This window comes from Bidens hawaiensis, unplaced genomic scaffold (assembly GCF_021521415.1).
Source record: "Bidens hawaiensis isolate Kalapana, Puna unplaced genomic scaffold, B.hawaiensis_p1.1 tig00005152_1, whole genome shotgun sequence".
In the NCBI taxonomy this organism is placed as follows: Eukaryota; Viridiplantae; Streptophyta; class Magnoliopsida; order Asterales; family Asteraceae; genus Bidens; species Bidens hawaiensis.
In genome coordinates this window covers 178,681-195,812 of record NW_027491329.1, presented here as the reverse complement: position 1 = coordinate 195,812, position 17,132 = coordinate 178,681, and the positions used below count along the sequence as shown (strand labels likewise).

The window sequence follows — 17,132 nt, the reverse complement described above, 5'->3', positions numbered from 1 at the left end:
AACACTAAAATAATATTCACTAAGAACATATTCAAAGACAAAGATTTACTATATTAAATGTATCATTTAATGAAACAGTAAATGGAATGTCTAGGGTTTCGTGATGGCGACGGCGGTACGAGGAAAACAAAAGGAATATTCTTTTAGAATGTTTTCTCGTAATGCGTGCGTTGTCAACGTCATCCCTAAAATGGAAACCTAGGATGCTATTTATAGACCCTGACATTTCTTCTAGAATCCCTTAGTTATTACATAATGAAAGACAAATACAAATACAAGTGCAAGAGTCTTCGAGCATGATAAGTATCTTACTCGAGCATACTCACTATGCTAGGTATGCTCGATAAGTGTCTTCGAGTATACTTTACTTAGAATATTTTCAGTGAAGATATTCTCCTCCAGCAAGCTTCATTCTCCTTGACTAATCCTTGCTTTGCTCGAACTAATCCATCGAGTAAGCTCATTCTTCTTGATGCCTTCAATCCTGTCTTGAGACTTATTGAACAATCTTTAGCATGCTCGGATGTAAATCTTGCTCGGGGGATTGAACCATGCTCGAAGTCCTTGCTTATCCATGCTTCACCATGTGCTCGGACACCCTGTGCTCGGATCACTTGGTTAAAATTTGAATGATCAAGTTGTTTGCTTGATTGGCAATCCATACTCGATAGAAGAACACTCTTGCTAATTGAAGTGTAGCTTGCTCGAAGCCTTATCACTTAGAAGAATTCACCAGAACTGGTACTGAAGGCCTTGCTCGAGGTAGCAAACCATGTTCGATCGTCCAAGCTTGCTCGAATTCCATACTTAGCCGATTTCCATAGGAGGTTGAGAAGATTCCAATCTTCCTTAGCAAATATCCGATTCAACACACCATCATACCCTGAGTACCATAACTTATACACGTTACACTCGGCCCCTCTATGCCCATACCATCATACCCTGAGTACGGTGGTTATAGTGTAGCTGTTATTCAAATTACTTTAAGAAGGCTTCACAAATGTTGAACAAAGATTCAAATTACGTTGATTACCGGAGTTAGTTATAACCGGAAAATTAGCGGTTAACCAGAGAAGAGCAGTGTTCCGGTGGTTTAGATTAGGCACAGTTTACCGGAAAATAAGATGTAAAAAAGACAATCACCTACCCGTCAAATAATTTGAAAGAAAAAGATGTAAAAAGACAATCTCATCTGCAAAGTCATGAGTGTTGGAAACCTAATAAAAGCCCCTACATATTCTAAACAGGTACTAGTGCCCGCAACACCCATGCTTGTACCCGTACCTGTACCAAAAGTACCCATACCTAAAATCAGTAAATTTGGGTACCCGTACCTGTACTCAATAGACACGTACGAATACAGATACAGGTATTCAGGAAAAAAATCTCATCCCTAGTTTGGAGGGAGGGAGAGAAAAAAAAAACTATTGCTAAAATGAACATGTAACTTACTTACAAATCAGCCAATACACATTATTTGAGAGTGACTATTTAAGCTCTCTGACAAATGAAGCTCTTCAAAATTAAATAAAGTGCGAAATTTGATTAGGCCATAATATTACTAATTAAAAAAAAAGGAAAATAAAGAGCATACATTTTTATTCCCCACCAACAAATGTTAACACAATTTTGACATCTAAACGATTTTTGTTATAGATGTAATTGGAAACACCAAATTTATTCGATATTAACCCAGGTCACCATTTATACACATGGGAATAGCTTTTCATCAAACACAAGTCATTTTCTGAAAGGATTAAGTGCGTACGGTTTATCAAGTTCCATAGCTTTGAATTTAATTTATTAATATTAAGAATAAAGAACTTTGTAAAAATGGGTTAGGGTTCTAAATAGAATGAACTATATTGAAGGGTTCGTTAGAATCGCACAATTACCATAAGTCAACACCTATCCAATTTTTACAGTGCGACGGTTGGTTGTTCACGGCCTAGTTTGCAAAGACTCGAAAGTGGACGAACCCTCAGCCCAGCGAGTGAACATGCCAGGCTCCTTGCTATTGAAAACGCCATCATATTTCAAAGTATCACGATCTAATTCAAAACCTTCCCCCAACCGAGCATGTTTTTGACATAATCACTACTAATAGTATGTATCAGGTCAAGGGACTTTTTCATACAGCACAGTCCATGAACAAACCTAAATCACAATTAGAGGTGCACAAAAAAACCGGTTCCGGAACCTAACTGGTGGAACCGAACCGGAACCGGTTCCAGTTCCAACCCGGTTGGAACAATACCCGGTTTGGGTATTTTTGTACCCGAAAATCGTACCCGGTTCTCCTATTTGTATGTCAGTACCAGTTCCAACCCGGTTCCTACCCGGTTCTTAATTGGAACCGGTTCGGTTCGTACCCGGAAAAACCGGTTCCAACGGGTTTTTTTTGAAGGGTCAAACAAAAGTCAAACTAGCCGTTGGAACCGGTTCCAACGGTAATATAGCCGTTGGAACCGGTTTTTTAGACACCAATTAGCCGTTGGAACCGGTTCCAACGGTAATATAGCCGTTGGAACCGGTTTTTGAGACAATAGATCCGTTGGAACCGGTTCCAACGGTAATATAGCCGTTGGAACCGGTTTTTGATGCCCAAACCTATATATAACTTGTTTCCATTACTTGTTTCACCACCAAACTCAAAAACAAACTAAAATACTACTCCTTTAGCAAACTCGTTCCTTTACCCGACCATCCAACTAAATATTATTATGGCACCCATCAAAAAAACTAACAACAAGGCTAAGAAGAGTGTTTTTGTTGCCCCCGTTCATGTTACGGAGGACCCAAGGGTTGTTACGGTAGTCAACCATAACCGCAACCAAGACATGGAAGAATTGGGATTTGATTGTGGATGACGAAGGTTATCAAAAGGCTCGTTGCAAACTATGTGGTTCAATATTAAAGCACGATTCCAACTCTACTTTGAGAAAGCACATCGAGAAGCCATATTGCAAGGCGTTGAAAGGGATTGGCGCGACCGATCAAATTGACTTGGGTAAAGATGGTACACTATTTCGTTACAACACGACTCAAGTTCAAGATAGAATGGCAAAGTTCGTTATTCAACGAGGTTTGCCGTTTAACCACTTTGATGACCCGGAGTTGACGTCGTTTATGGTAAGAAAATAACCTATTTATAGTTAAAAAACCGGTTCCAACGGTCAAAAACGGCTATATAGCCGTTGGAACCGGTTCCTAACGGCTCTAATATTTAAATTTCAAAAAAAACCGGTGGAACCGGTTTTTACGTAAAAACCGGTTCCGGTTCATACCCTACCCGGTTCTTAAAAGTTCGCATATCTGGGCATCGGTTCGGGTCGGGAACCGAACCGGTTCTTGATTGGAACCGGTGCCATTTTACAACCCGGTGTGAAAAAACCGGTTTGGAACCGGTTCGGGTTTTCCATTTGAACCCGATTTGTGCACCTCTAATCACAATAGACCTTTATTTTGCGTTTTGAAAGCATCAAGTAATCTCAATTTTGTTGTCTGACTTTACAGTAACACGCCTCTGGCGTTCGAACACATGGTGAGCATAACACATAAAAATTCCTGGTTGTGAGAAGTTACCATTCCGATTCCAAAACATACATGTATGTTTGACTAGCAGCATGAAAAACCTGTTTTCCTTGTTAACCATGTTCTAGAGACTAAAAACTACGACCTCCAACCAAAGAATAATCACATATGTACATAATAAACATGCGAGGAACAAAATAATGAAGAAAGCCGGTCGGTCAGTCTTGTGATGTGGTGGAATATTCAAAAAGCATACGCTTGGATGGAGCCGACTGTAAAAGAAGGCGTAATCTGCTAGTAAGCTGGTAGATTAATGTCCACTGCATGGCCATCTCTGAATCCTTCATCTGTCTCACCACAGACGCCTGCAAAAAACAAACACCAAATGAAAACGCCTTTTTTTATAAAATAATAAGCAAACCGGCGAAACAAACCTGAAGACGTCTCCCCAACTGGACTTCAACTTCTGTACCAAATGAAATATTGCTGGCCAATGATTTAAGTGGATCAATGGTTGGATCAACCGAAAGCAGGCTAGGTATCTGTGGTGCATACACAAGCCTCCATCTAGCATGTCCAAATTCACCTTTCCCTTCTATTCTTGGCATTAGCGTCTCAAGTGTTGCGGTTGCAAGCTTTTTAAACGCCAGTTGGCCGTCACCTTCTAATATAGATTCCGCCAATTGACTTTCAAACACCCTAGCGGCCTTCCAACAAAAAAACAATCAATGTTCACATCCAACCACATATATACTCAACCAAAAGTAAAAATACCATTATATATATATATATATATCCCAATTTTAATAAATTGGCCGTTCTACCCCTTTACATTAACGAAAATTGTTTTATTTGTATATAATGCATGTATGCCAAAAAAGAAAGCAAGAAAGTTAAATATAATATTTTGAGAAAACTATTGTTCATGGGTGATAATAAAAAAAATAATAAGTTTAAGAAAAAAAATTTAAGCTAAAATGGGTAAATGAATAAAAAAAATCTAAGTTAAAAAAAAAATCTTTAGAATGGACATCTACGGAACTGTTTTTAATAAATTGAGTATATATGATATTCCAATTACCATGTATAGATAAATAAATAATATTTTTAAGTTTTGCATGGGTATATATGATATTTTAACTACTTTGTAAAGGTATATATGAGCATGTTAGTTTTGCATGGGTATATATGATATTTTTAACAACTTTGTAAGTCAATTTAACTACTTTGTAAGGGTATACATGATATTTGAACTACTTCAGTACTTTGTAATAGTATATGTGATATTTTAACTACTTTGTAAGAGTATATGTGATATTTTAACTACTTTGTAAGGGTATGCGTGATATTTTAACTACTTTGTAAGGGTATATGTGACATTTTAACTACTTTGTAAGTGTATATGTCATATTTTAATAATCCCAACTAATAATGTGACTGCTTGCAATCCTAACTTCAAGTTTTATTACTAACAACAATCCCAAACTAACAAAGTGTTAATTCTGTTAGTTATGTTCGTTAAGTTGGTATGAAATTACCCAAATACCCTTGGTTAAAAAAACGAAATAAATTAGTTGGGACCCATATCACATGAAATATGAATATAATTAAAATATAATACATGTTTTAATAATAAAAAGGGCTTTCGATCTTCTCCGTCCCGTAGTTTCCCCCCGCCACAGCTACCACCACCGGAGACAGCCCTCCCCCACCGACCGGCCACCAACAAAAACAACGGTGATTTGAAAACCTTGGATTCAACTTCAATTCAATAACCGATACTAATTTTGTCATCTTCATCGGCCAACGGCGAGTTTGCGAAGATTAAAAGTGACTTATTCGAACTTCGATTATCAAAATCAAATTAAAATTAGCAACAAGATGAGAGTATGACCGGAATCAGAGCTTGCCTTTACGTTATCGATTGAATCCAAGCTCGTTCTCCTTGAATTTACTTAACGGGAACGGAGAGATGAGTTTCCGGAGCACGAGACAGAGGCACGTGCGCGCTATCGACGATGGTTATGAAACATGAACGAGCTGTTCTATTAGACTGCACTTAGATACGCCAACAATCACGCTGGCAAATCAAAATGCTTTTTGCATCTCCGAAATTTAATCGACTCATTCATCAAATTTTAATATTTTGTATTATTAATTATTTTTATATTTCATGTGATATGGGTCCCAACCAATTTATTTTGTTTTTTGAACCAAGGGTATTTCAGTAATTTCACACCAATTTAACGAACATAACTAACAGAATTAACACTTTGTTAGTTTGGGATTGTTGTTAGTGATAAAACTTGAAGTTTGGATTGCCAGCAGTCACATTGTTAGTTGGGATTATTAATGGCCAATGACTCATAGTTTGGATTATTAAAATCCAATTTTCCTATTTTAATTAATTACTTTGTAAGGGTAAATATGATATTTTCAGTTTTGCACATACATGATATTTACAAAGTTTGCAAGGGTATATATGAAACTGCCCCATAATAATAATATTACCTCGGAGGGTGAAAGAACATCCTGTTCAACCGATCGCGTCGACGTTACAACCAAACTGTCCTGCCATTTGGTTGCTCGGCTTTGAATCCTGAACTGCCACTCGGATCCAACCAAAGCTAAATCTAACATTGGATCTAAACCATTATCTGCCTCAAATTTGGCGGTATTCAAATGCTCTCGCTTCAACCTCACCTAATTAGTTAACACATAATTCTATTAATTAACAAAAAGAAGCGCACATTAACTTTAAGCGCAGTACAAGTAAAGTCTAACCTGTGTTGCAACAAGGTTGACATCACCATTCTCAAACATTAAAACACCTTTCGGTTTTAATAACTTGGGGTCTGCCACACCGTTCAATTCAAGCTCACCACTCACAGCAAAATTGAGGATTAAAGGATAAGCTATCCTCAACTCGGGACCAAGAACCAGCTTTAAGTCAGTCAACCGTATATCTAACTTCGGTTTACTATTTACATGTCCTGTTCCCTTTTTTACTACCACTTCAGCCTCTTTATCTAAACAAAGAATCATCAAAATTAAAGGTTTAGGTTTCTTTAGCTTTGTATTTTAACGTGTTACATAATAACAAAGCTAAAAATATTTATGCATGGAAACAAGACCTAACAAAGCTAAAAGCATTTATGCATGGAAACAAGACCTGAAGGTTGCTGAAATGATGTGTTTAATATCGTGGGTTTCAAATTTAAGAAACGCGAAACGTATTTTGATGCAACCACTTGATTGTATCCTCCAGTTGGCATGCTTGAAGTATCCGATGCTTCTCGGTTCATAGCAGCGCCTTTCTCGTGAGGTAAATAAGCTTCTCCATGGCTCAATTTGATGTTTCCAGATATATTAGGCTGCAATATAGACCCCGTTATCTGCAACTCGGTGTCCACTTGACCACTAAAACACCAAGGAAATTAAGTCAATGTTAGGCATTCAACTTATTAAACAATGTGGAAAGCATATATAAGCATGGTTACATGCCTTAACATATTCTTTGCCCTAACTTCCAAAACTTCACATTTCAAGTCAATTTTATCAGCAAGTGACGCTTCAGTTGTCCTTAACGGCAGGTTACCTTTTACTGACAGTTTGCCCTTTCTGCTAACCCTACTTTCCAAAGATCTAATGCATAACCTGTTGGAATCCATGAGTATGATGCCTCCAAAGTTTGTTAGTGGTTTCCTAAGTATAGGTGAAGATATTGTTGCCCTGTGAAAAGATGCAGATCCATCAACGATCGGTTGTTCAACCGTACCTCTCACCTGTTATTAATTATCCACAAAAACAAGCAAATGCGCTCATTAAAGAATTATATTAGAGATGAAACATAAGTAGATCAGGTCTAGAGAAATCGCACAAAATGGTCTCTATAGTTTGACCATATTGCAAGTTTGGTCCTTGGATTTTAAAACTCACAAACTTAGTCCAAACATTTGTGAGAAGGTTGCATGTTTAGTCCTCACAGTTAGTTTTTAGCGGAAAGGTTGATGTCAAGTGCCAGTCATGTGAGGATAATTGTGCCTTTACAAATTTGGAAGGTTCAGTGCATAATCGGGGGTGATGAAGTCAACGTTAGGAGTTCTGGGGTTTGAAAAAGTATTTTATTAGGATTACAAATTTGAAAAGACACAATTACCTTCACATGAATGCCACATGACAAATTTTTCTAACAAAAACCAGGTGGGACTTACGTTGGGGACTAAACGCGCAATCCTCTCACAAATGTTGAGAATAACTTTGCAACTTTTTAAATCTAGGGACCAAACTTGCAATATGGTCAAACCACAGATTATTCGTGCAATTCTGTTAGCTCTGAAAACAAGTAACAACCTGAAGCATAACTTCAGCACTCCCGTTGAGCCAGTTAGCATAAGGAGACAAAGCGGTTAACAACATCATACCACCATCTTTAACATCAGCATCAACCCTAACTTCACCAACATCTAACACGTTCCAGTGCAAACCTTTAAGCGACTCAGCCAACTGAGTATCCCAACCTTGTTCATTCCAAGATGCTGCTTTCTTGTCATCGTTTTTCCCTTTAGCCCCCCACGGAGCCCAGCTCGCTTCTTCATTTTTCTTATCATCTTTTTCAGTACTTTCTTCATCTTGTACCAACAAAATATTAAGAGGCACACTTCCTTGAACATGCACATGACCGTTTTGTATGATGGGTTCAAACTTTGCATTAAACAGAAACCGACTAGTCGATGTCAAAGATGCAACAATTTCAGCCCGACCAAGATCAATGCCTCCAATGGCACCATCAAGGAGTCTTACTTGCACATCACATTCAGGTTTGTTAAGACTTCCTCTAAGATCACCTTCCATGTAAAGTATGCCTTTTATTGGTGCTAAAAGTTGCCTCAATGAATGAACAGCGCCTTCGTTTGCGGATGATTCTAGAACCTGGACAAGAGTAGGCACAAGACTGACTGGAAAATTGAGAACCGCAAAATGCAAATTGGTTTTTAGGCCAAACAAAGTTCCATCGGCATGGATTGTGGCATTATCTCTTTGAATGAACATTTTCTCGAGGCGTAAGCCGTCATCATTGCTGTACGCACCTGCTGCTAAGACGCGTTGAGTTTTATAAGCTCCCCACTCCCATTCCTCCCCTTGAAAATCAAATTCTGCCTGCACATTTCAAAGAAGACGACATTTTCAGACAGCCTAGAGTAATTATCAGTGTTACAACTATTATTCTATACACACACACACACATATATATGGTGGAGTTATGCTATAAAGCCAATTGTGTCTAAAAGTTGTTCCACGTGTCTCGAGGAGTGGGAGTAAATTCGTAAAAAAATGGGCCAATAATGCCACGTAATCCTGATGTACTGCTGTTTGCACATAGTTTAACACCCTTAAAAAGGTTTTTTATAATATAAGTGAAATTAAAGGTTAATAAATGCTCGCTTATGTATAATTTAAAAAAATGATGATTTCTAAAAAAAATGGTGAAACACAAAAAAAAACAATGGTGACTATCACCCTTTCACCCTTGCCAAAACAAAAGCAGTGTCCACATGACACACTATTAATCTTAGCCATCGATTATCCTTGATTAATGGTGATCAATAAACTTTTTAACAGAACCCAAACCTATATATATACGCAGACACATAATAAACGTGGACTAGACTCAAGTGTTGCAGACAACTTAATGATATTATTATCTCAGTCCAACAGTTGCGAAGTATAAATTGGCAAACATTTGATTATTCTGTGACTAAAGATTATATAAAAGTAAAGGAGTCTCAAGGATCAAAATCCATAACACAAATAGTTTATGGCAAATGCAAAATTGAAAGCACAGGGAATTGTTTTGGGACAAATGAAAAGGGAATTGTGGCATTTGTTTTGGAAGAGCATGGTATACTATCTACGATCTAGAAAGAACCATGTACGAAGATATTATAAAAATTTCTTTCTTGTAGCAGAACTAAGCATTTTACATGAACACAAACACATAATATGTGTACCATTGTGTCGCCATTGCCTCCGCCACTTGCATCTAAAGATCCACCCCAACGACCTTTAAGCTCGGCTAACCCTGGAAGACTTAATTCTTCCAGAATAACTTCATCTGTTGGAGTTGAATGCCCACGGATTTCCTACAAGTGAAATCATATTTCATGTATTAATACTATTCAAGTAACAAAATGAGTGCAATAACAATTTGTGAATAGTAAACTACTAATTCTGGTTGCAAATAATTACCTCAAGAAGCTTCTGGAGACTTTCGGTCCCAATCCCCACTGCTTGTATGCTTTGCATAAACAGATCCTACCAATTGGTTGACAACAATAGAAGATAAATATCTAAAAACAAAAATATGGTTCAAATTCATTGATAAATTAGGGTTGACCTTTGATCTGTACTGAAGAGCTGGATCAGTAGTTCGAGAAACAAGCCTAGCAAGTGGAAGCATCTCAGCAATTTCAGCACGAGGGACCTCGAGCCTCATTCTCCAACGACCCATTGAAGATATCACACTCCCAAGATCACTCCCTCTTCTTCCTCTTTCTTTTTTCCCGTCTCGTGAACCAGGCAATACATATTCACCTTGAAGCTCATATTGGCTATTGCTTTGTTTCAAAGCAGCCTTTTCAACAGTTATCTGCGCAATTATCAACCAACTCAGTTTTTCATATATACACAATTTTGTTCATGAAAGCAACGTGGATTTTTAATTTTCTATATGCTATTTTTATTTTCTCAAAAATTTTATTTACTTGTATATATACATATACAATTGATAATAAGCCTTATTATTATTATTATTATTGTTATTATTATTATTATTATTATTATTATTATCATTATCATCATGCAAGAAGTTGAAAGAATGAAAGAAATTATGAGGTTATGTACTAACAACGTCACCGCTCCATCTAGCAGCCACGTCTAGAGCTTCTCCCAACACACCGCTGAATTTCGGATGCAGAAGAGATAAGATTCCATGACCTCTTCGTTTTTGAAAATTAATTTGGATTTCTGCCTGCAACAAATACAACCAGGTAAGAATTGCTACATGCAAGTAATAAAAACTTATTTTACATGTTTGTTGGTTTCCAACTATGTTAGCTAGTTTATTGTGAAAACATGAAAATGAACAAAACAAGCTTACCCTTTGTAGCATTCCTCTGAGTGAAGCTAACTCCAGTTCATCAAGTGGTAATTGCCGGACCTTATTGCACATAAGTTATACATGTGAATGAAGACTTACATTAAGAGAATACAACAAAACCAAATTAAACTAGGCTTGTAAATGAACCGAACAAACATGAACGGAGCCAGCTCATGGTCATTCATTTAACTTTACCCAAACAAACAATTGAACACAAACAACAAAACAAACATGGTTTTCTTGTTAGTGTTTGTTTATGTTTGTTCGTTAGTTGTATAAACGAACAGTTCACGAACGTAAACGAAGTAACGAACAAACATAGTAGATGAATGAACATAAACGAGCATAACTGAGCAAACACCAATTAGAATTAAACTGAACATCTACTGGGCCTAAAAAGTTAATAAAACTTTACTAAGCTGTAATGTGTGATATCTTAATTTCATGAACTAAACTAAATTATAACGAGCCTAAAAAGTAAGAGAATATATAAATGAACATAAATGAACAAACCCAAATGCACGTTCACGAACACAAATGAACAAATGTAGCTGTGTTCATGTTCGTTCATTTAACTAAATGAACGAGAATATATAAATGAGCGTAAATGAACAAACCCAAATGAGCGTTCACGAACATAAATGAACGAATGTGGCCTGTGTTCATGTTCGTTCATTTACCTAAATGAACAAAAAAGTTTACTCATGTTTGTTCGTTTATGAAATAACCAAACATAAACAAACTTCCCAACAAACGGCTCACTGAATGTTCTATTCGTTTACATGCCTAAATTAGCCATACTTGTATACTTTTAATCATTTTAATATGCATAATATGTAAGAGGTATAATTTATTTCTTTAGAAATTATCAGAGTTAACATGGAAGATAATCTAATTACCTTCATTGGTGATCTAGATATGAAAGTATGCAAGTACCTCTAGGTTGATAGACTGAAAAGGTTGATAGCAAGCATTGGCCCTTAACTGCCCCTTAAGAAGAGAAAATGACACCTTTGTCCCTATTATGTTGTCCTCAGCAATAGATTGTAGAGGTCCAATAACTTCAACTGCAAGACTTTCATCTGCTCTACCAGTTGCATCCAACTTAATGCATGCAGGTGAAATGTTGAGCTGTCCAGCTAACTGTGGAGCTAGCAACAATTGGTTTAACTTAAGCCCAGTGATTGACACATCACCAGCAAGAATCTTTGACTCCTCAGCAGCAGGCTTAACAATTTTTCCTTGAAACTTGATTCTTCCAGTCGCTTTAAGGTGAATTGGACGTAACGAATCAAACGCGTATGAGGAAACCGAGTTGAAAATCTCAAAGCCGTGCATGCGTAAATCCAATTCCACACCTTCAATAACCACTGCCGGCTCTTTTTTATCTAACCAGTTTTCATAAGGATATGAAGTTTCAACCTTTGTAAACAATTCAAATGCAACAGATGAAGAACTAATGGTGATGAAATCATGAGAGATAATCATATCTCCTCGCGCATCTCCAAATGATCCTTCAGCTTTTGGTGCCGTCCACTTAATATCGAATCTCCTACAATGATGATGATAAGAACAATAACAACAATAATGATATAATAATAATAACAATATTGTGCACAATAAATGTTGTTGAGGCCTTACGGTTTGAGCAATGAACCTGAGAGTTTTGTTTCTCCATTCAAATCCCCTAACTTAAAGGGTATAAGGTGTTCATAACCAGGAACATACCGATCCATTATTTTATCAAAGCATAAATTCCCAGAAAAATTCACATCCATAGCTGTGTCATCGACCTCGCCCTGAAAGGCATAAAATATCCAGGTATGTTTCAAATTAAAACGGTTAAATGTCCAAGCTTGGCTCTAAAATGCGCATTAGGTGCGCATGATGTGCGATGTGCACGATGCGCTGATGAGATCACATCAAAGAGAACAAGGTGCTGCGATTCCATGCTGCGAGGATGATGGGCTCTAAATTGCATAATGTGCAATGCGGTCTGATGCGCACATTTCTGGGTTACAGTGACTCCCTGCATGGGTTACTTGTACCTTATGCATAGACTACTTGTACACATTAAAAGACTTATTTTGGTTATACAAAAAACCTCTTTGGTGGTACTCTTATTTTTGAGTGTTTAAAAATTAACAAGTTAAAGTATTATCTATAAATTATTTTTTAGTATATCTTTTTTAATAACAAACGCCTTGCATATGTGATGTGTGCGTATCACGCATTGCACTTCGGCTTTTTGGATCGAATGCATCGTGTATTTTAAAACCAAGCATCCAAGTGGAAATAAATATATATAAGATAACAATGATGAAGACCCATTGATGTTACGTTTCACAAAAAGATACAATGTGATTCATCTTTTGTTGAAATAGCAACCTCTTGAATCACGTTACCTCTGGACAGATCCACGCGTTCCCAGCCCCACGAATCTCGCCACCATCAACAAGAGTTGCTCTGATTCCATATAAATCTGCAACCTGATAAATACATGTGCTAATTAAAGTAAGTTTGGACTTACACATGTATGTGCAAGAGAAAGAGACTTACACAGTTATCAGTATTGAAAGTGAAATTAGCTGACACATAAGACAAGGGAACCCTGTCAAATGCTGCCACTGCACCCGCCTCTTTATTTTTCATGATCGCCTCGTAAGCAGCTGACGTAGGCACATCATCAGCAGAAACCCAACTAGACATTTTTCTTGATACCAGCCCACTTCCCACAAACACAGGTGCATCCAAAGGTCCTTGACAGTTGAAAACAGCTGTCACACACCCTGCCAGCTGTCATGCAAACAACACACATTGTAAGTAAATCTTATTGTACTTTTAAGTTTTAACACATTGTTTAAGGTGAAAAAAGAAGTTAAAGAAAACCAAATACCGGAAACAGTAGAGGTTTCATTTTGAAAGTCTTCATGAGGTCATTCACTTCCACAGAAGGAACCTGGATACGAATGAATAGTCAGTCACATTAGGCATAAAAGACGTCTAAATATACTTATAGTCAACTCTGTACTTTCTTTCTTAATCAACTTTCATTGGTTAATGTTATAAACATTTGCTAAATGTTTATATCATTTGAGCATAAATAGGCATTTCTTGCAAGTATAACTTGAAAAGATTTGATGTTTAACCATATATTCTTCAAACACTTAGAATCAGGAACAACTAATGTTGAGGGTTTAGGTGAAGTGAAAAGTAGCTGACCTGGCACATAAGGTGAAACTCTCCTTCCTCTGGTTCAATACCAAAATCTCCAGAAGCTTCTAAAGGAACCTTACCAAACCAACCACTCGCATTGTGTAAGAATATACGTTGAGCCCGGAAACATAAGCTAGCAGATATATCCTACAAAGGGTGAATGATCTCCATTTGTTAAAGCTAAAAAAGATATGATAAATAAAAAGTGAAGTAAAGTTGCATACAGAAAACGAAGATGGTGCATCAGATATTTGAAAGGCTAATCCAGTCACATCAAGCTGCCCATGAAGATTTGGGAAAGTTTCACCTTCTGACATGCAGATGTGCACCTGCAACATCAGCACGCAACCAATTAAAAATAAAGCACAAAAGAAATGTAAAATTAACATGTGGAAGTGTGAAGTGACTCACCTCACCACTAGCTCTTCCTTCAAAGAATGCAATGGGAATTTCTAAAATCCTTTCAAAAAGCTGCACACAACAAACAGAAAAGCCTTAAATCTTGATTGAACAAAGCATTAAGAATTATTGTGTAATTTTCCTAGCAAGCATAAAATAATGTATACCTTACCGGAACAAAGAGATTGACAACTTTGAGATTCGCATGCCACTTCTGTTCCAATATGTCCACAAAAACATCTGTAGATAGCCAACCACCATCTTCAGATGTTACGTCGGATCTCCACATCTTACAACCGCCACTCAAATGTACATGCACACGATTGTAATTATCTTGGAACTTCACATGCCCACTTGCATTCTCCATTTCTCTGTAAATATTAGAAAAACCGCATAAGCACTATAATATCATTATAAAGATTGTCATCAAACAGAAGTGAAATCAACCTTGGCTCATTGTCACCATACGCAAGTAACATCAATGTTCCACCGTTAAAAGAAACAGAATCGAGAATAACAGGAACCGTTTTCTCAATTCCAACTGTGTTTTCCCCGTTAGCACCTTCAGCAATGCCTTCAACTTTTGAGACAAGAAGTGACTTAATCTTTTGGATGGGACCCACTACTAAGAATGACCACAGCCCGTCATTTAAGTAAGTTGATCCTTGTAAAGGCGGGCACAGTTGCTGCTTGGTTTCCATGTCTTCGTCTACATTATAAATCAATTCATTACTTTTAAACATCATATAGAAGAATGTAAATAACACAAATGAGCAGTTAGTCACCTTCCAGAAAAGACTTGCTCTCTAGGCTCGAATCAGCATCTTGTAACATATGATCACGATAGCACGATTCCCCAATCTGATTCTCATCATTTTTGTCTACTAGACTCGGATCCATAAAGTATGCAAGTGCAGCCGATGCACTGTTCACCAAAATCCTTTTTTTGGCAGTTATGTCAACACCTATCCCATTAACCGCTTTCTTTCTCTTACGCTTTAATCGTCCACCTGGCAACCAAAACTTCACATTTGCAGTAGGTATATTCACACCAAACGATTTCTCTAAATCTGCATGTTTCATGTCATACTCCACACCAGCATCCATACAGTGGTGATCCTGCCAACGAAGCTTCTCATCCATCAATAATGCATTTTTCTTCACAACACCATTATAATCACCTTCATCACCTTCACTTTGTATTTCATTACTTGAAATAATATATCCTGTTTTAGCAGCCTCTAAAGCAGCCTCATCTCGTTCTTTATCCATCCGGACTGCAGTTTCCTCTCTAGCAATTCTTCTAATTTTTGTACGGTTATCAATACCTTCTTCGGTTGACAAATGCTTCTGCAAAACCGCCCCATCAGTAAAAGGTATCCCCAACCAAGAATAGTTTCTTTTCTGTGCAACTAACAACGTAGGGTTACACAAAACAGCATCAATTACAATCTTTCCCTTTCTCAAACTTGAAAAGGGCTGAACCCGTAACTTAAGGGTCGAGACCTCGCCACATGAGAACTCTTCCTTATGAGGTCCAACTGAACACGACTCTAGCGTAATGCTTAAAGGTGAAATACTTCTCACTTTACCAAAGCGAATGTCACGTTGGATATAATCACTCAACATTGAACAAACCGAAGGCAAAAGATTTGATTCGACCAAAGTTTTGGCTTTTAACTGCCCGTACCATAACAACAGGCACACCCCTGATACCACAGCACAAAAAACCGAACACCTAAAGACAAACAAACCCTCGGCCCACAGCGTCCTAAAAAGAGTCTTGTTTCTAGCAAAGGGCTCCTTGACAAGGAAGAATCCTGTATTCTTCCATAAAATCTCTCCACAAAAGCGAGTCCCGTGTGATATCCAGTCGTGTTTCTTGGCGCGTGGGAAAGAGGCTTTTCTGGGTGGTATAGATTTGACAGTGTGTTTTTGTTTGAAAGAGAAGGGGAAGGGGAAGGGGAATCGTCCGGCAATAAAGGGGTTGTGAAGTATATTGCTCATTATGCTGCTGAGAGATTTGAATTTGAGTTCAAGCATTGGGGGACCAAGAAGCCATCTTAGCCCCCTTAACCTAACCTAACATATACATATACATGGAAAAGCATCAAAACCTGTGACCCAAATTATACGAAAGAAAAGAAGAAGATTAATTAATTAATTAATAGTAGTATTGCAGATGAAGAATCAATAGCAAACAACACAAGTGCATTGCAGTGTGTTGTAAATAACTATAACTAAATGACCCTTGTAAAAACCATCAGCAGTAGTAGTATTAATTCATAAGCAAGTAGGTGAATAATACAACAACTACATTGAAGAAGAAAGGAATGAAACCTGTTTCAAGTCAGCAACAAAATAAATAGGTTAGGTTTTGATTATGATTAATTACACACAATCAATCAATCGGAGCCTCGGAGGTCAAAGTGTGTGAACCAAAGACATACGCAAGCCAGCCACCAGATATATAAAAGTTTCTTTCTTCTTGCTTTCAGGTTTTCTTTTCCACAACTCACCCAAATGAAAATATGAGGAATGAATGAATGTTGTGGAAATCAGTTCGGATGTTTTATTGGGATTAGGGTTTGTTTATTTTGTCCCCGGTCAGTCAATTAACTTTTTGATGTTTTAAAACAAGAGGGATAAAAAATGTCGTTTTTCAATAACGTTTTAATGCTTTATAATTTGAAGGTAAAAAATAATACTATTATAACACTAATTTGAAGACACCAATGGACATGAATAAGCTCAATTCCTAAACGAGCGAACACGGACACGAAAATTCGTTTGGTAAAGTGTTCATAAACTGTCCTTTTGTCCA

The 17,132-nt window shown here is 37.3% G+C and overlaps 1 protein-coding gene across 1 annotated transcript; it reads right to left on the bottom strand.

Annotated features, from left to right (window-relative positions):
- Positions 1-3,702: 3,702 nt before the first annotated feature.
- Positions 3,703-16,315, bottom strand: LOC143629099 (protein TIC236, chloroplastic-like). Its single transcript, XM_077098461.1, has 23 exons — positions 15,094-16,315; positions 14,756-15,017; positions 14,481-14,679; positions 14,321-14,380; positions 14,134-14,238; positions 13,916-14,056; positions 13,590-13,652; positions 13,253-13,489; positions 13,099-13,182; positions 12,335-12,492; positions 11,630-12,245; positions 10,694-10,753; positions 10,442-10,564; positions 9,932-10,183; positions 9,784-9,849; positions 9,546-9,677; positions 7,888-8,694; positions 7,039-7,319; positions 6,707-6,954; positions 6,319-6,563; positions 6,046-6,237; positions 3,969-4,241; positions 3,703-3,899 (listed from the first exon to the last, which is right to left on the bottom strand). Exons 1-23 carry the CDS (start codon positions 16,313-16,315, stop codon positions 3,753-3,755), a joined length of 5,973 nt encoding a protein of 1,990 aa, XP_076954576.1. The 3' UTR covers positions 3,703-3,752.
- Positions 16,316-17,132: the final 817 nt, after the last annotated feature.

Excerpts from the sequence above, each read along its gene's own strand:
- LOC143629099 (XM_077098461.1), bottom strand. The coding sequence starts at position 16,315 with ATGAGCAATATACTTCACAACCCCTTTATTGCCGGACGATTCCCCTTC. Across the intron at positions 13,653-13,915 it reads AGTTTCACCTTATGTGCCAG|GTTCCTTCTGTGGAAGTGAA; the intron begins GTCAGCTACTTT and ends ATTCGTATCCAG. Across the intron at positions 6,564-6,706 it reads ATCATTTCAGCAACCTTCAG|ATAAAGAGGCTGAAGTGGTA; the intron begins GTCTTGTTTCCA and ends TTCTTTGTTTAG.